General features: G+C 43.4%; 1 protein-coding gene across 2 annotated transcripts in view; it reads left to right on the top strand.

Moving 5' to 3' along the window:
* Nucleotides 1-4394, top strand: part of NEDD9 (neural precursor cell expressed, developmentally down-regulated 9) — a 72609-nt gene extending 68215 nt beyond the window's left edge. For both annotated transcript variants that reach the window (XM_053250062.1, XM_053250061.1), the window contains 3 exons: nt 258-1490; nt 2203-2292; nt 3342-4394. In XM_053250062.1, the coding sequence (XP_053106037.1) occupies nt 258-1490; nt 2203-2292; nt 3342-3851 (1833 nt within the window). In that variant the 3' untranslated portion in view covers nt 3852-4394. The remainder of the gene's footprint in view (nt 1-257; nt 1491-2202; nt 2293-3341) is intronic.
* The last annotated feature ends 17724 nt before the right edge of the window (nt 4395-22118 follow it).

The following is a 22118-nucleotide window of genomic DNA, read 5'->3' as shown; positions in this document are numbered from 1 at the left end:
GCCCGAAATACCCATGTCATACTTCTGAGCCACATGGGTTTTTTTAACACACATGTTACTGGTTTGGCATGGGACATGACCACACTAAATTAGAAATTACACTACAGTGGTAATGCATGAGTCCTTTTGTAAGCTATACACATATTTATGTTAATGTGTCAGTGTCCTTGATGTCTTCACTAACACTTTACTTTGAACGACAGGTTTCACTTGACAATGTCCTTTTGTGGCTCATGGCTTTGCATTTTGTGTTGCAGATCTACGCCATCCCCCCTCCTGTAAGCAGAGATGACATCGATCCCAGGGACCGCTTACCTGACTTGGCTCCTTGCATAAAGCATGAGGCTAGACCGGAGGGTGTGTACGATGTTCCTCCTCCCATGGCCAAAGCAGCTGCAAAAGAAGCTGGTCAAAAATGTTTTAGCAGCCCAGCTCCGCCTTCTGACTCAACATCACACCACCAAGGCCTGTATGATGTCCCAGTGAGCCATCAAACTCAGTTTGCTGGGCAGCAGGTAGCTCCACAGTCGGATGTCTATGACACCCCACGGGGAGCTCCATTCCCTGGTCAGCATTTGGGATTTAGTGAAAGCCTAAACCCTGAAGGAAAAGAGGGTGTATATGATGTGCCGCCGCAGGTCACACAGGATACAAAAAGATTGCAGGATGTGACTGATGGAATGAACAGGTTGTCATTTTCCAGTACAGGGAGTACCAGGAGTAACATGTCCACATCCTCCACGACATCAAAGGAATCTTCTTTTTCAGCCTCTGCTTCTCAGGAGAAAAGACTGATGCTGGATCCTGACACTGCCATAGAGAGACTTTACAGGCACCAGAATGCAGTGGAGACCACCATCTCCAGCTTAATGGCCTTTGTCAACCCTGACTGGAGGTCTTATGAGTACATGGAGAAAAACATCAACCAGATCCACACAGTTGTCAACAAGGTGGAGCAGTCGCTGGTTGACTACCTTCATTTTGCCAAGGGAGCCACAGCCAATGCTTCCTTCCTCCCAGATCTCAGCCTCTACAACAAAATGAGGAGGGAGCTGCAGAGGCTGGAAGATTCTCATCAGATTTTAACTCAGACTGGCCATGACCTCAGCAGCTGCAGCTGGTCTCTGAATGTCCTGGCTCTCAATAAACCCCAGAACAAATGCGATGACCTGGATCGATTTGTTATGGTGGCACGGACAATCCCAGATGATGCAAAGCAACTGACGACCAGCATCAGCGTCAATGCCGAGGTGCTCTTTAGACAAGCACCCTGCAACTCACACTTTAAAAATGTGTCAGAGAGCATTATGCCCACTGTGGATTATGTGTATGACAGTCCTCAGGCCCAGACTTTGCATCCTGGAGACAAAAGCCAGGACCACTGCACTTCGTTGCCCCCACTGCTTTCCAAAGAGCAGCATTACCAATGCAGCATCAGTGATGGCTCAGAGAAGAGCTGGATGGACGATTACGATTATGTGCACTTGCAGGTGAGTCCCCCATAAGAACTGCCTTGCTGGACCAAGCCCATTTCAGAATTTTGTTCCCAGAAGTGGCCACCAGTTGCCTTTGGGAAGCTCACAAGCAGGCCAACAGCCTCCCCCCTGTTGTTTGTCCCTTGTATCTGATATTCAGGGGTATGGTACCTCTATTTGGCTTTCATAGCTAATAACCACTGAGAGACTTCGTGAGTTTGTCTGATCCCCTTTTCAAATCATCACAGGTAGTGGCATCACTTCATGCACAATTGTGCATTGTGTGAAGATGTATTTCCCTTCCTCAGTTCTGAGCCTACTGGCAAATGATTTCTTTGGGTAACCCTAAATTCTATGCAGAGGGACCGTAGCTTAGTGGTAGAGTGCATGCTTTGGCTGCAGAAGGCTTCAGGGCATGAGCTGAACAATAGCAACAGGATGGTGACTCAGGAAGAGGACTAAGGCATATGATAAATCAGACACTCCCCTTCCCTCTCTTGCTTTTCTTACTGGTGACATGTAAGAGTTGTTCTTTGCTTTTATTAGGATTATTTCAGACTTCAACCTCTTGCTGTTCTCCTATAGTCCCCCTGCCACACCCCATCAGTAATAAAAACAGAGGAAAAACCTAATGAGATACCTGCTGCATAATGGCTAATTTATTGGTTATCCCAAGAGACATCCTTGTGTGACATGGCTTTTTGTTTCTTAACTATTGTCCAATCAGGGGAAGGAAGAGTTTGAAAGACAACAGAAGGAACTGCTAGACAAAGAAAATATCATCAAGCAGAACAAGATGCAGCTGGAGCATCATCAGGTATGAATGGCTGAGGGGCAGGACCAAAAATGGCACAAGAGAGGGGCAAACCTCAAACTGGCACTCGATGGAGACTATATTGGCCTGGCAAAAATGCCCAATAAGTCTCTTTGGAGAAATCTTAGACAACATTGTTGAAATGGAGAATGGACAGAGATACTGACCTTGAAGAAGACATTGTCAAAATGTGTTTAGTTTGTAAGTCATTGAATTATATGGTCAATACTGATTTGGTGTTCACCTCTCTTTTTGTTTTCCAAAAATATAGTTTATGAAGTTTATTCTGATTGCCAAGGATAATTCAAGGGCTACAATGCTGAATGTTTGCATTATTAATTTAGTGCTGAGATGAAATGCCCTCCCCCACATTTTTACTGCCCCATTCAGAGGTGGTGAAAACAAGGGAGGCATTTCAGCTGCTTTTAAGGAGAGTAAAGTGGGGGCTTACCAGTGGAAGTTGCCCGTCCTCCCAGTGGTCTCCAGCTGGTAGCTGCTGTTTCCCTTCAGAATGTCCCCTGCAAGCATCGTTACATCACAGAGCATTTTTCCCAAGAGCCTTCCGGCAGGGGAGGGGGAAGCAGCTGCTGGAAGAACCAGCATCACAAAGCTAGTGGTGGCAGTGAAAAGAGCCAACTGGTGGAAGAGATAAACTGGGTCTGTCCCCTAACCCCACTAAAAACATTTGAGCCAAAATTCTCTCCGGAAAACTTTCAGCTCAGCTCTAAAATATGTGTTTTGCAGTGCAGTTATGTACATTATAATTAATTAGGATTAATTAATTATCATTATGAATCCTCCACGTGCGGAGTCCATATGTGTGCCGTTGCCCCTGTGCGAGGGATGCTGGTAGGTGTGCCACTGCAGCAGCAGGAAGCTGCAGTGAGTGGTGGAGCAGCAGGTACAGACCTGCTCTCCTCACTTTTAAAGGTGCCCGAACTGTCCTTTGAATCAGTGCACAAATCTCAATGCACTTCTAATAAGTGCCCTAATTAGGATGCTGTGTCATGCATTGATAGTACCTGAAAGTAACTCTCGTGTTTGTCTTTCAGCTGAATCAGTTCCAGTGGCTGGAACAAGAGATCACAAAGCCAGTGGAAAACGACATTTCAAAATGGAAGCCAACTCAGGACCTTCGCTCTATGAACAGTCTGGTAGACTCTCAAGAAAGACAACTGCTTTTATTTTATTCAGACCAGTGCGAAACTCATTTCATTTCCCTTTTAAATGCCATTGATGCCTTCTTCAGCTGCATTAGTGCTTCACAGCCACCAAGGATCTTCGTTGCTCATAGCAAATTTGTCATCTTAAGTGCTCACAAACTGGTGTTCATTGGGGATACCCTGACTAGGCAGTTGACTACTTTGGAAATACGGAACAGTGTCATGAACTCCAGCAACCAGCTTTGTGAGTTGCTTAAAAGCATTGTTATATCAACCAAGACAGCCGCCTTAAATTATCCCAGCACCACATCCTTGCAAGAAATGGTGAATCGGGTGACAGAACTCTCTCACTATGCACAGTTGTTTAAACGCTCTTTGGTACAGATGGCATCTTACTGAAATGCACAAAATGGACTCCAACCAACAAAGAAAAATGCCTAGAAAAGAACTGGAAATATTTTCTATATTGTGTATATAATAATAATAATTAATGACCTGATCATTTATTTTTTGTAGACGTTTTATATTAAATATTTTAAATTCATTTTATGGATTAGAAGCTATAAAGGTTTTCACCAATCTCAATATGTTTATCATTTTGAATATACATATATAAATATAAAATGATACTCTACATATATGTATATGTTGCAACATTCCATATAAAGTCCATTGAGTAAGCACCTTAACAAAAGCATCCATCAATGTTGTGGTGTATTTGTTTTATTATGTTTTTTTTTCAGGATATCCATTAACCAGATGCTTGTTTTGCCTTTTTTGCGGGTGGGGGGCATATTTTACTTCAGCTTAATTATATCATTCAAACAGTGCTGTAAAGGTCGTGGCAATTCCTGAAGAAAATATCATTGTTTTAGTTCTAATTGCCTTCTCAAACAATCCCTACTTGGCATAGGTGGCTACTAAATAAATTGTAACTTCTTATATTGCATCCTGCACACTTATTTGGAAGCAAAACTCATTTATTCCCACAAAATTTGCTTCAGAGCAAGCATGCTTAGAATCCCAGCCTCCTTTTTATTCCGGAGTTGACCATTTTGAGTAGTATAATTTATTCCTGTAACAATGAAAAACCAGTTAGGTATACAACTGAGCAATGTTGGTGGTGAAAATAACAAGTGTTCTGAGAAGCTGAATTCATTCATGCACAAAAGGAGGTCTGAACTGTATTTGAGAGTAGTTCTGTAGTACCTTAAAATAGGCAAAATTCCCATCAGTCTCTTTTGTGGTTATCTGATGTAGTCACATCTGCAAGCCAACATTGTTCAGGTGTCACTGAATAACTGTGATGCATAGCGATTTGTGACTTGCATACTGCGCAGGAGCCGCTGATCTAAGCGACAGGCATGCTTGCTGCTCCCAAGCCTCTTTAAAGCCGCTAGCATGGCTTGCAAAGGTGGGGAGGCTCTGTAGCTACTAAGGAGTGTGTGATTGTACTTCTGCAGCTATTTCCAACATTCCCAATGGGGGATTAGCAGTGGGAGTGCAATCACACACTCCTTAGTAGGCAATGGAGCCTCTCCCCACCTTTGCAAGCTGCACCAATAGGGTTTAAAGGGGCTCCGATGCAGTGAGCACATATGACGCTTAGACTGGCAGTTTACTGTGCAGTATGTAAGCCGAGCATTTCAAATATATAGCCTTGTTTAAACAGCAGAGAAGCTGGAAGTGCTCAGCAATGTAGCCTTCCCATTTCATCAAAGCATACGTTATGGATTGTTTGGGGTCATATCTGAACAGAACCTGATGCATGGCAATTTTTGCATTTGCAAATCTCTTTCTAGGGATGTACACAAAATGGATTTTGGGTTTTGTTATGAGCTCAAAACAAAATGCAGATGCCCCAAAAGCTTTGTCGAAACAGCGATTGACCCAGCTATTTTGACAACACAAAACTTGAAATATTTCAAGTGTTTCAGCCATAGGGAATCATGGGGACACTTGAAACACCCCATTGTTCCCCATGGGTAGCTCCTAGGGACACCAAAGTGGGTTGTGTGGTAGGGCATGATAGGTACTACCTACCACCCAACCTTCCAAAGAAATGGGCAAGCAGGCAATTTTAAACAAAATTTTAACCTTTCCCTCAAAGCCCCATAGGATTCTATGATTGGTAATTGCTCGGTAGTTCCCCTAGTGGGGGGACTCATGGGGAACAATGGGGTGTTTCAAGATTCCTCATTGTTCCTTATGTCCGGAACAAGCTGCACTCACAGAGTGCATAATTTTGCACCATTGCCTTGAAAAACACTGCAGAAGTACACAGTGAAAGGGAATCTGTCCCTCCCAACACAGATTTCAAATATAGTCCAAAAATGGTCAAAAAAGAATCACTGATCCAGAATCCACTGTCAGCCACAGTGCCTGTGCTTTAGTAACATCACTGGCACAAGTTGCTGTATCACACATAATTATGATTCTTTACTTTCTAGCCTTGCAACAGCTACCACAGCAGCACCCTTAGCAGCAAGCATAGCCATAATCTCAACTGGAGCAATTTCAGCCACATTTTGACTAAGTACACCTTGCAATGCAGATTGCAGAGCACACCAGAGCAGTGAGTGAAGCACAAGTTAGTCTCAAGGCCAGACATGGAGCTCATCACAGCAATCACCAAGAAATATTACACAGAGAGCTGCCACTGTCCATTTCTCACCACAATACTATCTCACAAGCAAACCAAATCACAACTCAAGGAAGGCAGACACCCAAGTTCTGATTTTGTCAATCTGAGATCCAGCAAATCCAGATAGTTTCAGCAGCAATAGCACAACAAACTATCCTCAGTGCTGAGAAAATGGCACTCAATTGCACTCAAAACATTTCACCCAGAAATGGGGTTGCTGTTTTTCCGAGCTCGAAACAGGCCCTTTATTTAGAGGGCATTCCCCCCGAACTTGAAACACTTGAAATGGCCCATTTTGAGTCAAAATGTTTTAACATCGAAACATTCTGCACATCCCTATCTCTTTCCACACATGCAATATTGGATTGTAGGCAAAAGAGATTGTTCAGAAAAAGAACATCTGCTGTATGAAAAACATGGGTCTCTTTGGCATAAACACAGTTCTGATGATAAACTGAGTAAGCAGGTATTAATAATTGTATGTTCAAATGAGAGCCATTTGCAGTATAACAGGAGTGCTACCAACAGGACACAAATGGTTTTTCAGAACTCCCATTCGTTGCCCATTCATTTGTTTTGTACTGTTTTTAACCCCTCCCCCCCCAAAAGACCCCTTTAAACCTGCTTGTTTCCATCATAAGCTTTGACTAAAATTATATTTAAAGTAAGAAGTTTGTTGTTTTAAAAAAACAAAAACAAGGAAGAGAAATTGACCAGCTGAATAGGTCCTGCAATGAAAAACTCTGGGCCAATATAAGCCCAAAAGGAATCAAATGGGACCCCCCCAAAACAGCAGGCCTCCAAACTGAAATGTTCTGTGGGCACACCCCTCTTGGGTTCTGACAACTAGTAGGAGCCACATAATAGCTGCTTAAAAGCAGACTCAGCAATGCCTGGAATTGTGAGCAGAGACTCTAGTATGTAGCCTCGGACCACATGGGTAAGCACTGCAACACACCCCACCACTTTCCTGGAGTTTCTAGGTGGTGATAATTTGAGGTTGCAAATTACCACCTCCCCATGTATTTATAGGCACCACATGGTAATCTTTTGAGCAGTCACAACATGGCTTCAAAATCCTCCCCTAAAAATGCATAGAGGAGGTGAATTTGTAATACATCTGCCTCTGAAGGAGCCCTTAATCAGTGGCACAGCACATATTTTTGCATGCAGAAAATTGTGGGTTCAGCCCCTGGCACCTACAGTTACAGGCTCTCCAATGGGAAAGACTTCTGCCTCAGTCTCTGGAGAGCTGCCACTAGTCAGATGTCCATACTGGCCTGACTCTGGCTGATTCCTTCTGTTCTGACCAGGAGAAATGCCCCATGTCAGACTTCTTGGTAAAAGAAGAGTGTCTAGATGCAAGAATATCTAAGATCAATCTTATTCTCATGAAATGTTTGCCCATGACTCACAGTCCTAATTTGATGGTTTTTCTCAGCATTTCTTTATTAAACGGCCCTCTTTGCAAAGAGACCAAAGATTCTGAACTGGTCACTAAATGAGCTCAGGTTAGAACAAGTTAAGTATTTCAAATACCTTGGTGTAGTATTCAAGTCATTCAGAAAGGGCACTCACAGGGAAGATGTAAGGTTGAATGCACACAAGAGTACACAAGCAATTCAATCTTTCCATCGTTCCAGGGGTGCCCAATTTATCCCCTCCACAATAAAGCTCTTTTCGGCCAAAGTACGAACACAGCTCCTATATGGAGCTCAACTTGGCATGTACTCTAACTTCTCTAAGGTCTCCTCTGCCATTCTCCAATTCCTGCGGACAAGAGGAGGCCATTATCTACCCATGACTCTTGAACTGTTCATAGCCAAGCCACTAGCTCAACTCCTCTATGGTACACAACTGAGCCCTTTCTTCAATATTGCGACTCTGGAACGCGTACAATCTAAATTCCTGAGAGCAGCGCTCCGTGTTCCGAGATGTGTCTCCAATGCCACTTTTCTCCTGGAGACAGGTCTGATCAAGATTGAGGCAGGTGACCACGCTGCTATTGGCTTAGACTATCCTTTTGCCCAATTGGTCTTGCCCCCCTAACCTTACACAATGATTATCAATCTAGTTAGATTCAGCCAACTGAGGCAAAAATTAAGCCTCTCCCCCCTGACCTTGCTCAACATGGGCTATGATCAGGCAAAAGCAACCATCAAACAGCGCATTATAGACACTGAGTGCCAAACTCAGCAATGTTCCAAAATTTTATATCACTGATGGGCTTAGATACTCTGACTCTCCAGCAGCATACCTCACCCAACTGGAGGTCCCTAACCACAGAAGGGCATTCACTTTGGCTCGCTGCCATGGCCTCCCCTTGGCAGTGCTGGAAGGCTGCTATAGAGAGACCCCATTTGCAGGCGACTATGCCCCTGTGGCTTAGGGCAGATCGAAACTACTGAGCATGACCTCCTATACTGCTCGTTCTATAGAGACATTCATGCCTCTCTCATCCTTCCATTGCTAAGCAAGTATCCAGGTCGTCCAAGCCACTTCTACAGCTCCCTGCTACTCTCTGACTCTAAGCCTGCCATCACATATAGCGTTGCCAGGTACTGTGTGGCTGCGATCAGCATTTGTCAGCGGGTGACGGGCAGTGAGCCCCTCCAGCCTTAATCTGGCTCTTTGTGACTCTGGGCAGGCCCTGGAATTGCTCACGTGCCTCCCCTTTCTGCTTGTTATACCCTCAATTTGGCAGATTTCCAGCCTTATTACTCAGGATTTCATATTTTTCTGCTACCTTTTAACCTTATTACAATTGTATGCCTTCTTTTATGCCTTTTACTTCTACTATCTCTCAGGCGTTGAGCCTTCATGCATACTATTTTTAGTCATTATGTTCTTAATTTTTAAAATTTATTTATTTTACAATTAATTACGATTAATTATGATTACAATTTCTATATGTAATCCTTTTTTTAATCTAATCTCACTTTTAACACGTAATCATTCTTACATTTTAACATTGGCTTAATATTTTTAGTATTTTTATATGTATTATTTTATATGCAAGCACTTCTTTTATCTAATCTTACTCTTACCATGTGATCACTCCTATACTTTATGCTGGTCTGAGACCGTAATAAAGATTGATTTAATAAATTAAATTGTAAACCGTCCAGAGACAAAAGTTTGGGGCAGTATACAAATTTGATAGATAGATAGATAGATAGATAGATAGATAGATAGGTAGATAGATAGATAGATATTCTCTAAGGTAGAAGCCGTGCAATCTAAATTCCTGAGGAACATTTTTCAGGTACCCTGGTGTGTGCCCAGTGCTGTCCTTCGTCTGGAAGCAGGACTGCTTAAAGTAGAGGCCAGAGCATGGATTAATATCTTCGAATTCTGGTTGAAGCTGGTTTTACACCTGCAGGCCTAGCTCCGCTTGTGTTAAAGGACAGCTATCATTCCAGGTGGGAAAGAGAGTTGGATGAAGGGCTGCACCACTACGGCTTCTACCCTCTTGCATTAATAACTCTGGGGTATGAAAATGCCAGGGTCAAACTCAGACAAAGAATATACGATATGGAGCATCAAATTGATCAGGGCTCAATTCCGGTTGGTGTCCATTTGGGCAACCAAGTTCTGAGCTTCAACCCTGCCAGATACCTAAAACAGATAATTGTGCCAAAATACCGCAGAGCTCTTACACGGGCACAATGCAATGCCTTGCAATCAGCAGTCCTGGAGGGGAGATATCAAAAAATCCCCTACAAATAACATACTTGTCTCTGCAGATTGGGTGATATTGAAACAACGGCTCATGTGCTCCTCCACTGCCAATTTTACCAAGATATACAGCATATACATATAACTCCTTTTATTAATTGCCATCCAGGCTGTACAGACTCTTTTTATCTTGATTATCTTTTAAATCACCAGAATGACCTGAGATCCTATAATGTAGCTAAGTTCTGTTTGATAGCCAGTAAAATCCACCAGGAGTTTGTTAATAATCATTGTTATCTGTGACCGTAATAAAGGAATTGATTGAACAGCCCTCCAACAGACTGTGAAAAGAAGGCAGAGCTATAAGCAGAGATGAATGAACTCCCCCCACCCCACCCTCTGCTTATGCTGGGTTATGCAATTATAGGCCTATTTCCAACTTCCCATGGTTGGGCAAGGTAATTGAGAGGGTGGTGGCCTCTCAGCTCCATTTGGTCTTGGAGGAAACTGATTATCTAGATCCATTTCAAACTGGTTTTCGGGCAGGCGATGGGGTGGAGACTGCCTTGGTCGGCCCGATGGATGATCTCCAATTGGGAATTGACAGAGGAAGTGTGACTCTGTTGGTCCTTTTGGACTTCTCAGCGGCTTTCAATACTATCAACCATAGTATCCTTCTGGAACATCTGAGGGTGTTGGGGGTGGGAAGGACTGTTTTACAGTGGTTCCGCTCCTACCTCTCAGACAGATTTCAGATGGTGTCATTGGAGGTTGTTGCTCTTCGAAACCTGAGCTTAAGTATGGTGTCCCTCAAGGCTCCATACTTTCTCCAATGCTTTTTAACATCTCCATGAAACCACTGGGAGAGATCAAGGGATTTGGAGCTGGATGTTACCAGTACGCTGATGACACCCAGATCTACTTCTCCGTGTCAACCTCTTCAGGAGCTGGCATATCCTCCCTAAATGCCTGCCTGGAAGCAGTAATGGGCTGGATGAGGGAGAATAAATTGAAGCTGAATCCAGATAAGTTGGAGGTTTAAGAGAACATCTACATGAAACCACTGGGAGAGATCAAGGGATTTGGAGCTGGATGTTACCAGTATGCTGATGACACCCAGATCTACTTCTCCGTGTCAACCTCTTCAGGAGCTGGCATATCCTCCCTAAATGCCTGCCTGGAAGCAGTAATGGGCTGGATGAGGGAGAATAAACTGAAGCTGAATCCAGATAAGTTGGAGGTACTTATTGTGTGGGGTCAGAACTCTAGAGACGATCTTGATCTCCCTGTTCTAGATGGGGTCACACTTATTATTATTTGTTTTAATTTATTGTTAGATTTATATACCGCCTTTCATTAAAAACAATCCCAAGGCGGTTTACTTCCCCAAAAGGAACAGGTCAGCAGTCTGGGAGTACTTCTGGATGCACACCTCTCCCTGGTTTCTCAGGTTGAGGCGGTGGCCAGGAGTGCTTTCTATCAGCCTCGGCTGATACGCCAGCTGCGCCCGTTTCTCGAGATCAATGACCTCAAAACAGTGGTACATTTGTTGGTAACCTCCAGGCTTGACTTCTGTAATGCGCTCTATGTGGGTGTATGTAGTCCGGAAACTTCAGTTAGTTCAGAATGTGGCAGCCAGGTTGGTCTCTGGGTCATCTTGGAGAGACCACGTTACTCCTCTGTTGATGGAGCTACAGTGGCTGCCAATAGGTTTCCAGGCAAAATACAAAGTGCTAGTTATAACTTACAAAGCCCTAAATGGCTTAGGCCCTGGGTATTTAAGAGAACGTCTTCTTCGCTATGTGCCCCACCGCCCATTGAGGTCACTTGAGGAGGTCTGTCTCTAGTTGCTGCCAACTTGTTTGGTAGCTACACAGAGACGGGCCTTCTCAGCTGCTGCCCCAAGATTGTGGAAAGCGCTCCCTACAAGGATACGAGCCTCCTCATCTCTGGCAATTTGAAGAAACTTCTGAAAACACTTCTTTTCAACCAAGCTTTCTCAGCTTTTTAAAACTTGTTTTTAAATTGTTTTGGCTATTTAATTGGTGTTTTATGATGTTTTAATTGTTAATTATCATTATATACAGTTTTATAATTTCTGTTTTAATTGTTAATTGATTTTAATGGCGTTTTAATGTAAACCGCCCTGAGCCTTTTGGAAGGGTAGTATAAACATTTTAATAATTAAAATAAAATAAAATAAAACAAAACCTAAAGAAGGACAATGCTTTTATTGGAACCAACTAATATGTCTCCAACAGTGCCATTTATAATGCCCTTTCTGTGGTCACCACGAGTCGACACCAACTCGACGGCATAGACAACTGTCCAACAACTTTAAAAGGACACAACATAATTTGTTTTTAAATACCACATAGCAGTATCTGTATTTTATAAAGGTTCCTGAGGCCTTGAGATGGAACAGGCTTTGAAACCTCCATACATTAATAAAACTGCAGGCACCTTCCTGAATGATATTTCTTTTGGATAGGAAACATGTATCTGAACATGGACTGACATGATATATTTTGAGTGGCCATTGAAGTCGCTTCCAAAAGACCTTGATCTTGTATTAATGCTGAAGAAGTTTGACTTCCCCCAAAATAGCTCCAGACCCTGAAGCTGCATCTGGCAGAAACATTTAAAACTCTGCTCAGTAAAATAAGATGGACTTGTCTCCTGTTACTATTATGAATGGCCTGCAAAAAAGAAAGAAGGAAAGGAAAAGGAAAAAAGGAAAGGAAAAGGAAAGGAAAAGGGTGGAAGCGGGAGCCAAATTTTTCTGTCTGAGGCACATCTTTTTAATGTCAACTGTATGATTGATATTTTGTTCTTTTTTCATAGTATATGGCTTGGTTCACAGTCATTTGAATCTAGGTTTAATGATTAGCAAGATTGTGTGAAGCTACACCAAGGTGGGGATTTCAGATTCAACTCAGGCCATACATCACTTTGACATACAATCATGTTAATGTTGGTAATCCACATTAAACCTAGATTTGAACAATTGTGTGAATCAGGCCAATATTGTAAGAGACAAAGGGCTATACCCTAACGTATGCTCGGACAGTTCCACTGACAGCAAGTGCTTGCACTCAGTTTGGGAGAATCACCCCTCCCTCTGCACCTCCCTGCACTCTATGCCAACCCTGAGGGTCCCTCAACCCTAAGGGATAGATCTTCAGGGGGCTGCTCTGGGGAGTAAAAGACAGGGCAGTTCATTTTCATTCACCATTGCTTCTGCATAGGTTAGGATACAATCTGCTGATACAGGCTTAGATATTGTGCAGTGTGCAGAAGACCAAAGAGGCAAGGTTGTCACTATAATTGAGCAGATGGATTCAAAGAACCTGGGGGGGCCCCAGCTCCACCCCTCCCTATTTTCTCCATTATCTCACTCACTCTGAGGGGCCATGGGGAGAGAGGCAAATATGGGCCCCCTCTCCCCTAGCTATGCCCCTGCCAAGAGGACAGGGTTTATGATTACTTAGCAGCCCGCCACTTAGGGGAGGCTTCATGAGACCAATGGCCACTTCAAAGATACCTCTAAGTACAACCACTTGTTTCTAGGTGGGTGGGGGGAACAACCAAAAGGCTTTGTGTAAATGCACCTTGTACTGTCCCAAATAATTACTGAAATTAATTATGGTGCCATTTTTAAAAGGAGGTTCCATATTAACATGTGTTTCAGGGACAGAACAAGGTTGGAGTGGGCCCAGAGAAAAATTTTTAAAGTGCCCCCCACTGTCACTACCTTCCTCTAAATTTTTTAAAAAAATATTCAAGGAAGCTCGGGCGGGTGTTGGGTTGGGGAGACATGTCTCGGGGGGGGGCTGAGGCAGGGACCCCCAAGACAACGGTCTCCCCTTGCTCTATTATAGTTACGCCCCTGATGAGTTTGGATAAACTGTAAGAGTTAATATACAGACTACTGGTTTGGTCCCAGTAACCACCGTGTTAGAAGAAGCGCACATGCTATTCAGCAACTGGACAACTTTCTCCACACAAGTCTACTCTTCTGTGAGTGCCTCATGCTGGATGGCTAGGCAAGAGAGAGTTTTCTCAGTGGTGGACCCAGCTCTGTGAAACTCCCCCTATTAAGAAATTAAGTTGACTCCCTCTCAATTTCTTAATAGGGGGAGTTTCACAGATTCACTCCCTCTCTGATAGCATTTTGTCACCTGGAGCTTTCCCAGACAGCAGGCTTTACTGCAAGTTTGGGACATACCGGATACCCCCGACACAAAAAGTGGGGTTTGTTTTACCCCGGACATAAATTGAGGTATGCTCCAATATGCAGGGGAGGAACCTGAATCGTGTATGGAGTGCCCTCTGATATGTGGCATGGACATATCAGGGTAAATCTGGCCAATATGTGAACACACACCCGCCTCCATTCTAGTGGAGATGCGAGCTAAAAGCCCCATTTGGGAATGCTCCTGGTGAATTTGGTTTCCCTGAGGGAGTCTGAAATAGCTATGCTCTTGCCCAAGAGGGCCTGCACTTTGGAAGCAAAGGGATTAGGATGGGACTAGCACTGAGGATGTGCTGTTTGAAGCACATATGCAGCATTCTTCAGGATATCAGTGTTTCTTGCAGAAAACACACAAAGTGTGAATAGCTGTGCATGGACCTCGGATCCCTGACAAGGCCACAGCTCCCCCATTCACTGATCCACTGGTGCCCAGTGCGTGATAGGTACGGAAGAGCATACTTTAAGTGCAGTTTGTGGAGGTGATATAACATCTGACAGGTATGACATGGGTTCACAGACAGGGGTTGCATTTTGTATCTTTGATGTAGGTAATTCCACAGTTTCAGGTACGAGATTAAATTTTTGGGCATCCAGTACCAGGTTTTAATTGCCACCAGGGCAGTGCTCTGCATAAAGATTTCAAAATTATTAGGCACCAGAATTAAATTTGTAAACATTTGGGCAACCATATACTGAGGATTCTTTCCAGCCCTGTATCTAATTGTATGAAACTGACTCAGCTCATGATTTTGGATTGTTTCAAGTGAGAAATACATTCCTCAGAGTGCTCCAGATCAATCTTTTCCATTGTTAACATTTTACTTGAGACTGCCGCAGAGCATTTTAAAAATTTCAATCATTCAAAGAGCAGGCCTTATGAAAGCCTGGAAAAAAAGCTCACGTTCTTTACTCCACAAAGCAGGGTCAGGAATGATGTTGTTTCAGCTTGTGGGTTCTGGATAATCTATTCTGGGCTCTTTTCCGAGTCACCGCTGAAATCTCTGCCTCCAGCTATGTGGAAATGGAAAAACCCAGGAGGATGAGTGGAGAGGGACATGAAAGAGAGGGATGGATTTTCAGTGTCTTTTTATCCTGCAAGACTTTGTTTCTTTTTGAAAGATGATAAAATTCCTAGGAGCAGTCTACATGAATGCTTTTATCTTTTAGGCAGATTTGAGCTGGCTATCAATAACTGTAAATAATGTGCCTTCAAATGGGAATTAGAAATAACACGTGTGGGTTGTTTGGTGCTGGCTTTTAAAGGAAACAGGACAACTCATATGAAAACAAATAGGCTGCCCGCACTCAATCCAGATTATAATTTGCAAAATACTTTGCTGCAGTGGTTAGGACCATGTTTGTGGTCCTTTGACCTTGGAGCAGGAATCACACCCTTTGCTGAAGAACTTTCTTGTTTGTAAGATCACCAAAGGTCTAGTGTTACATAAGAACAGCCCCTCTGGATCAGGCCCAGGGTCCATCTAGTCCAGCATCCTGTTTCACACAGTGGCCCACCAGACATGAATACGAGTGCATGCCCTTTCTCCTGCTGTTACTCCCCCACAACTGGTATTGAGGGGCATCATGCCGCAAATTAGGCACCTGGATTTGGAAAGCCAGAATATGGCAACCCTATCGTGCCTCTAAGACTGGAGATGGTACTGTATATAGTCCTCAGACCAGTAGCCATTGATAGACCTGTCCCCCACAAATTTATCTAGACCCCTCTTAAAGCCATCCAGGCTGTTGGCTGTCACCACATCTTGTGGAAGAAAATTCCATAGGTTGATTATGCATTGTGTGAAAAAATACTTCCTTTTGTCAGTCCTAAATTAATTACCAATCAGTTTCATGGGATGACCCCTGGTTCTAGTGTTATGCAAGGGGGGGGGGGGGGAAATCTACCAACTTTCTCCACACCACACATGATTTTATAGACCTCTATCATATCTCCCCTCAGTTGTCTTTTTTCTAAACTAAAAACCCCAGCTGTTGTAGCCTTGCCTCATAAGGAAGGTGCTCTAGGCCCCTGATCATCTTGGTTGCCCTCTTCTGCACCTTTTCCAGTTCTACAATATCCTTCTTAAGAAGATGGTAACCAGAACTGTACGTAATACTCCAAATGTGGCCACATCATAGTCTTGTAGAAGGGCATGATAATATTAGCAGTTTTATTCTCAGTCCCCTTCCTAATGATTCCAAGCATGGAATTGGCCTTTTTCACAGCTGCTTATTCACCCCCCTACAGAAAAAAAGCCTGCAGTCACCCATGGAGGGTGGTGAGCAATGGCAGATTACCACACAGGCAGTCTTTTTTTAACCTTTATAAATGCTGCTGTGGAGCAGCGCAGAGGCCCGAAATCACCCACTCTGTCTCATTTGCGAGTAAGCCAGGCTTGAGGGAGGACCTCTTTTGCTGCCATCCTCCAGTGCCTGACCTCACATCCTGTGATGGTTTAGCAGGTGGGCAGAGCCTCTGCCGCTACACAGCGGCATTTCAAAAGGTAAAAGACTGAAATAAGTGCCCCCCTGCCTGCTTACTCTTGTCCCTGGGATGATTCACAGCCCCAGAAGGCACAACTTGAGTGATTTAATCTCTGAAAAACTTGTATTGCTTAAAGGAAATGGAAACAAGTTTGGGTATGTACTGAACATCTCAAAATTGTTTCCTTTTTTCAGGCATTGCATTTTGCATTTTAAGATGTATTTTAAAAGACTACTTTGTATTTGTATTGGTTGTTTACTAAGTATTTTGTGTCTAAAATACATTTGCATTGGTATTTTGCATCTAAAATACTTTTTAGAAGTATTTTGCCCATCTCTCAGGGGGCTGCAGATGGAGAGGAAGTCAGACACCATGTGCCTGCATACGTGTGCACACGCACACACCGCAAACAGAGAGAGAGAGAGAGAGCAAGCAAGCAAGATGGGTGAACTCACAAGCATACTTTCTTTAAGAAAAGCAGGCTAACAAGGTAGAGACCAGCAATAGCCACAGGAGGGATGCCATGTCAAAGCTGAATAAAGCCAATAAAGCCAATTGCTCTCCCTTTGCTAAATGTAAGAGAGCAAATGTATCCACAAAAGTTCCACATGCACATTTTCACTCATATGATGTGCAAAAGACAAACCCACACAACCTTTTGTAATACTTCTCTTCCTTGTTATTTGGAGGTAACATTTTCTTGCCACCGGCGAGCAGGTGAGCAGCTATTTACAAAGGCCTGTTGCAGGCCTCTAAGATGATAGAGGATAAGATCTGTCTGTATCACTCAAAGCTCCTGCTGTAAAAGCAGAATCAAATCCTGACTCCACTGGATAGTTATAGAGCACTGTATTTTCCTTTAAGCATATGTTGCTTTTTTTCCTGCCTTGCGTTTCATATTGTACTTTGCTTCCTTTAGCTCTAATGAGATCCTTACTGTACAGTGTTAGTGGGAAACAGGGGCATAGCAAGGCTGGAGTGGGCCCAGAGACAAGATTTTAAAATGGGCCCCCTTCATTGAAGCTCAGCTCATGAAGTAAAGAGATCTTAAATGAGGATGAATACTGGTAACAAAAAGCATAGTAAAATTACTAAAAAGCGGTAGTAAGAGCATAGTTGAGAAAGATATGTTCTGGTAGCTCCAGGGCTTAACACTCACATCAATTTCAGAAGGTGAATACAACTGAAGGAAGCCTGGGTGGGTGTGCAGCTGGGGGAGTTAGTCAAGTGACTTGCCTCGGGGGGGGGGCAAGGCTGTGGGCCCCCAGACAACTGTCTCCCCTTGCCCTATCATAGTTATGACCCTGGTTGGAAAGCTCAAGAAAATAACAGCAGAACCTACCCTTCTTTTGAGAGTTTTAAGGGAGCCCTCCCTCATAGAATCCACCAATGATGTCATCAGTAGAAACACGCCAATTTTATTACAATATAGGCCTCTTCATATAGCTCAGAACTATGGGATGTTTTCTGTCTGGGACCAAAGCTGTGGGGTGGCTTTTGTCTGGGACCAACCTAAAAGCATGTTTTATTTGGGTTAAAATTTACCAAACCCCTTCTTAGCAAGAAGTAATGATCTTTTAAAACATGGGTGAAATGCTGGTTGCAATGGTCAGACACCGAAGCGGCATTCAGACTTTTTTTTTTTAAGTACCACTGTACAGTACATGGTTACAGCAGCACAAAAGGGTCAAAGGTCTTGCCTCTGACCTGTCAGTCAACCTTGGGCTTCACCACTCACACTTAGAGTGGGGTTTGTCTGAACAGGGAAGCAACCTACCTCTGATGGTAGGCCCTTCTGTGATTGTGAGGCTGGATTGCCCCAGCCTTGAAATCATGGAAGAACCCATCATCCCCGATAGGGAGTTTCCATATTCAGACAAACTCTGCTCTAAGCATGAGTGGCAGGGGATGCTGATGATTGAGGGTGGGGGGTGGGGGCATGATTTCTGACCCATTTACACCACTGCAACTGTGTACAGTAGTGCTTTTTAGAAGAAAAGTCTAGATGTGACTAGAGAATACAGTGGGCTGCTGATGACAATTGAGCAAAATATTATTATTTTTGGTACCAACAGGAAACTATAGCTGTACAACTCAAACATTTGCCCATACCTACACAAAAATTATCAAGCTCACCTATTTGATACCTTATATCCTCTCAGGGCTGGTTTCAGGGGTCATCATTGTTGGGCAACAGCTGGGAGTTTCAGGCCCTTGGAATGCCCACTGCCGATCCCCAAGACCACCTCTGTGCAATAGCTTTTGTGCAGTGGTGGGACAACACTCTTGACCAAGCAAGATGCTCAGTTATCACCTCTGTTCTCCAGTCCCCTTCACCAATGTAAGCCCCATCATAAACCTCAGGGGGACAAAGGTAGGAGAGGACCATAGAGGGCAGTTTGCTAGTGGCCCCTGAAACCTGGGGGCTGTGCCTGTATCTTCTGCTACTAAAATAGCCACAACCAGCTGTACCAATGTTACAGAGTCACAGAAGAGCAGCAGACTTTCTGGGAGTTTACCTTTCAAGTGATATCAACTCTAGGTTTACCAGTTCTGAGAACTGTTTCCAGTCACATAAGAAGTCTGTACATGTGAGGGGGAGTGGAGAGTGGGGTGTGTGTGTGTGTGTGAGAGAGAGAGAGAGAGAGACAGACAGACAGACAGACAGACAGACAGACATATGGCTGTCCTTGGAGTCTTAGTGGGGTGCAGAGCCTGGGGCAAATCAGCCAGTGTGGGGGTCCCATCCAGTTAGTTTTAATGGAGGTTAAAAGAGTGGGGCCTGGAGCGGTTGCCTGCTTAGCCTGCCCTAAAGACAGCACTGGTGTGCCATGGTCTATATCCCAAAGGCCCAGAAATCATGAGTTTTATTTTTTAAGCTGAGGACATTTGTTGAGACAATACAGTTCGTTCTGCAACTGCATCACCTCAGATTTCACCTGAGCAATCCCATGTCAAAACGGTGCTTTAAGCAAAAAGCATACACGTCAGGCAAAAGCCTCCTAACTGGCCTTCTCTGTGACATGTAAGCTATTCACATGTGAAACAATTTTCATATGGGGACACTTTGCCCAAATATATAAAATCTGTAAGCAACCAGCAATTGCAGAAGGCTGTAAGGTGGAAACTGAATTTCTAAATTGTGGGAAATGGTTGGAAGGATTTCTGATGACAGTTTTACCAGAGTGTCTCTAAAGACTGAGGGGAGGGGGGTACCATCAGCCTATCTGGTGTGTGGAGAGCAAGGAAAGTTGTGGAAACTATATATTAGGCCTCCTTTGGAATTTGTGTTTTCCCTGTCCATCTCAGATTTATGAGAGACCTTATTTGGATTCTCTTTTCTTCCAAAAAGGAAAGAGTGTTGACACACTGTTATTTGTTAATCTTATTTGACTTGTTTACAATTAACTTTAATCTGTCATGTGTTCATTAAATGACAAAAGTTTTATAGTATTCCAATTTAAATCAATTTTAAGGGGTTTTTTTGTCCAATATGTGCGAAGAAACTCACAATGGATTGGATTCTAATTTCTCCAAGCAGAGTTCTGCTGATGCAATAGGGCTTCCCTACTGCATTGAGCAGGGGGGAAATGACTTAAATAGCAAGCCAGAGGTTGCTGGTTCGAATCCCCGCTGGTATGTTTCCCAGACTATGGAAAACACTTATATCAGGCAGCCACGATACAAGAAGATGCTGAAGGGCATCATCTCATACTGTGTGGGAGATGGCAATGGTAAACCCCTCCTGTATTCTACCAAAGACACCCACAGGGCTCTGTGGGCACCAGGAGTCAGCATAACTTTAGTTTACTCTACTCTAGCCTTCTATATTCCCAAAAGGCTGCTCGGGAGAGCTTGGGGATCCTCTGAGATATCATGAGATATGAGGGCTGCAGTAGAAACAGGGGCTATCAAAACTGGGGGTCCTTCTTGGAGTCAGGAGGAGAACTGGTTTTGTGGTAGCAAGCATGAATTGTCACCTTTACTTAGCAAGGTCCACCCTGGTTTGCATTTGAATGGGAGACTACATGTGAGTACTGCAAGATATTCCCCTTTTCCCCTCAGGGGATGGGGCCATTCTGGGAAGAGCATCAGGTTCCAAGTTCTCTCCCTGGCATCTCCAGACAGAGCTGAGAGAGACTCCTGCCTGCAACATTGGAGAAGCTGCTGCCAGTCTGTGTAGACAATATTGAGCTCAATGGACCAATGGTCTTACTCGGTATAAGGGAGTTTCCTATGTCATGCAGTGCCACATTTGGACCAAGCAAGAGGACTGTGGATTTGCGGAATGGAGTGCAATTCCACATTTCGAACCTGATTTACATTGCTACTATGCCTCTCCCAGGAGCACTGTCCCATGTGATCAGTGATTGAATTAGCCTGAGTTTGTATATGGTGGTTGTGGGAGGAATGAGATGTGCAACAGAGAATGGCAGCAGGGTATGTACAGCTTTGAAAATCCTTGCACATCCTTGGCAGTAGTCTTCTCTATTGCAAGAAGAGCTGGGAAATCATTCATGCTCCAAGAAAGATGCTCCTTTAACCACAGAACTGGAAAATTGCCTCATCAGTGTTCCCAATAACCAAAGGCCTTGTGGCTGAAGCAAACATAAGGCCTACAGTCTAGGCCCTCGCACAGTGCTGTCATTTGTCCCAAGTCAAACCAAGATATCATACATCTATTATTACTACAGGACTTTTTCTGTTTTGTTTAAAAAGAAAGTGGGTGTGTGTGTTACTGTCCTGTTACATTTCCTCATTTTGAGGCTAAAAAAAGCCTAGTACTTTTCAGAATCAGCATCTCACACTATTACTGAAACTGGTTGAGAGCTGCCACCTTGTGGTGAGCCGCCAGGGAAAAATATATTTTCTCCATTGTAATTCTAATATAGTCACACTAACTAAAGGAAGCCAAATGATAAAATTAAGAAGCAGAGACATACAGACTCCCCTCTTCTCCTCAGGAAATATGCAATATTTAATAAAAATGCAATATTTATCAACGTTGTTTTAACTTCCCTCAAAATGAAAGGCCATCTAAATCAGTGGCATCTGTTACAGTGATATTTCTATAGGGGTGTGTGTGTGTGTGTGTGTGTGTACACCCCCCCCCATATTTCCATACTATTTACTATGCTGTTTCTTAAAACTGAGATAACCTTCCTTTTTATTCAAATCACTCCCCTTCTACTTTTAAGTCATTTTTGAGCCATTTTTGGAAGGGCGGTATAGAAATTGAAATTATTAAAATAATAATAAGGAGGAGGAGGAGTAGGAGGAGGAGGAGGTCTCTCTTCGTAATTAAGACTGGTAATATCCGAGGCTCTGGAACACACTTCCTGCTGAAATAAAAGCCTCCCCATCTCTTACAACTTTTAAAAGGGCAGTCAAGATGCATTTGTTCACCCAGGCTTTTAATTAGATATTGTTTAATTGTGTTTTAATAGTTTTAACTTTTTAAATTTTAATTGTTGAAATATGTCAATCTTTTTATTGGTTGTTTATTGTTTTGTAAACCGCCCAGAGAACTTGTGTTTTAGGTGGTATAATATGTTTAAATAAATAAATAAATAAATAATTCTGCACACACCCTCAATTCAGTAC

This window comes from Hemicordylus capensis, chromosome 4 (genome assembly GCF_027244095.1).
Source record: "Hemicordylus capensis ecotype Gifberg chromosome 4, rHemCap1.1.pri, whole genome shotgun sequence".
In the NCBI taxonomy this organism is placed as follows: domain Eukaryota; kingdom Metazoa; phylum Chordata; class Lepidosauria; order Squamata; family Cordylidae; genus Hemicordylus; species Hemicordylus capensis.
The sequence above is the reverse complement of the archived record's forward strand: the minus strand, read 5'-3'. Positions and strand labels throughout refer to the sequence as shown.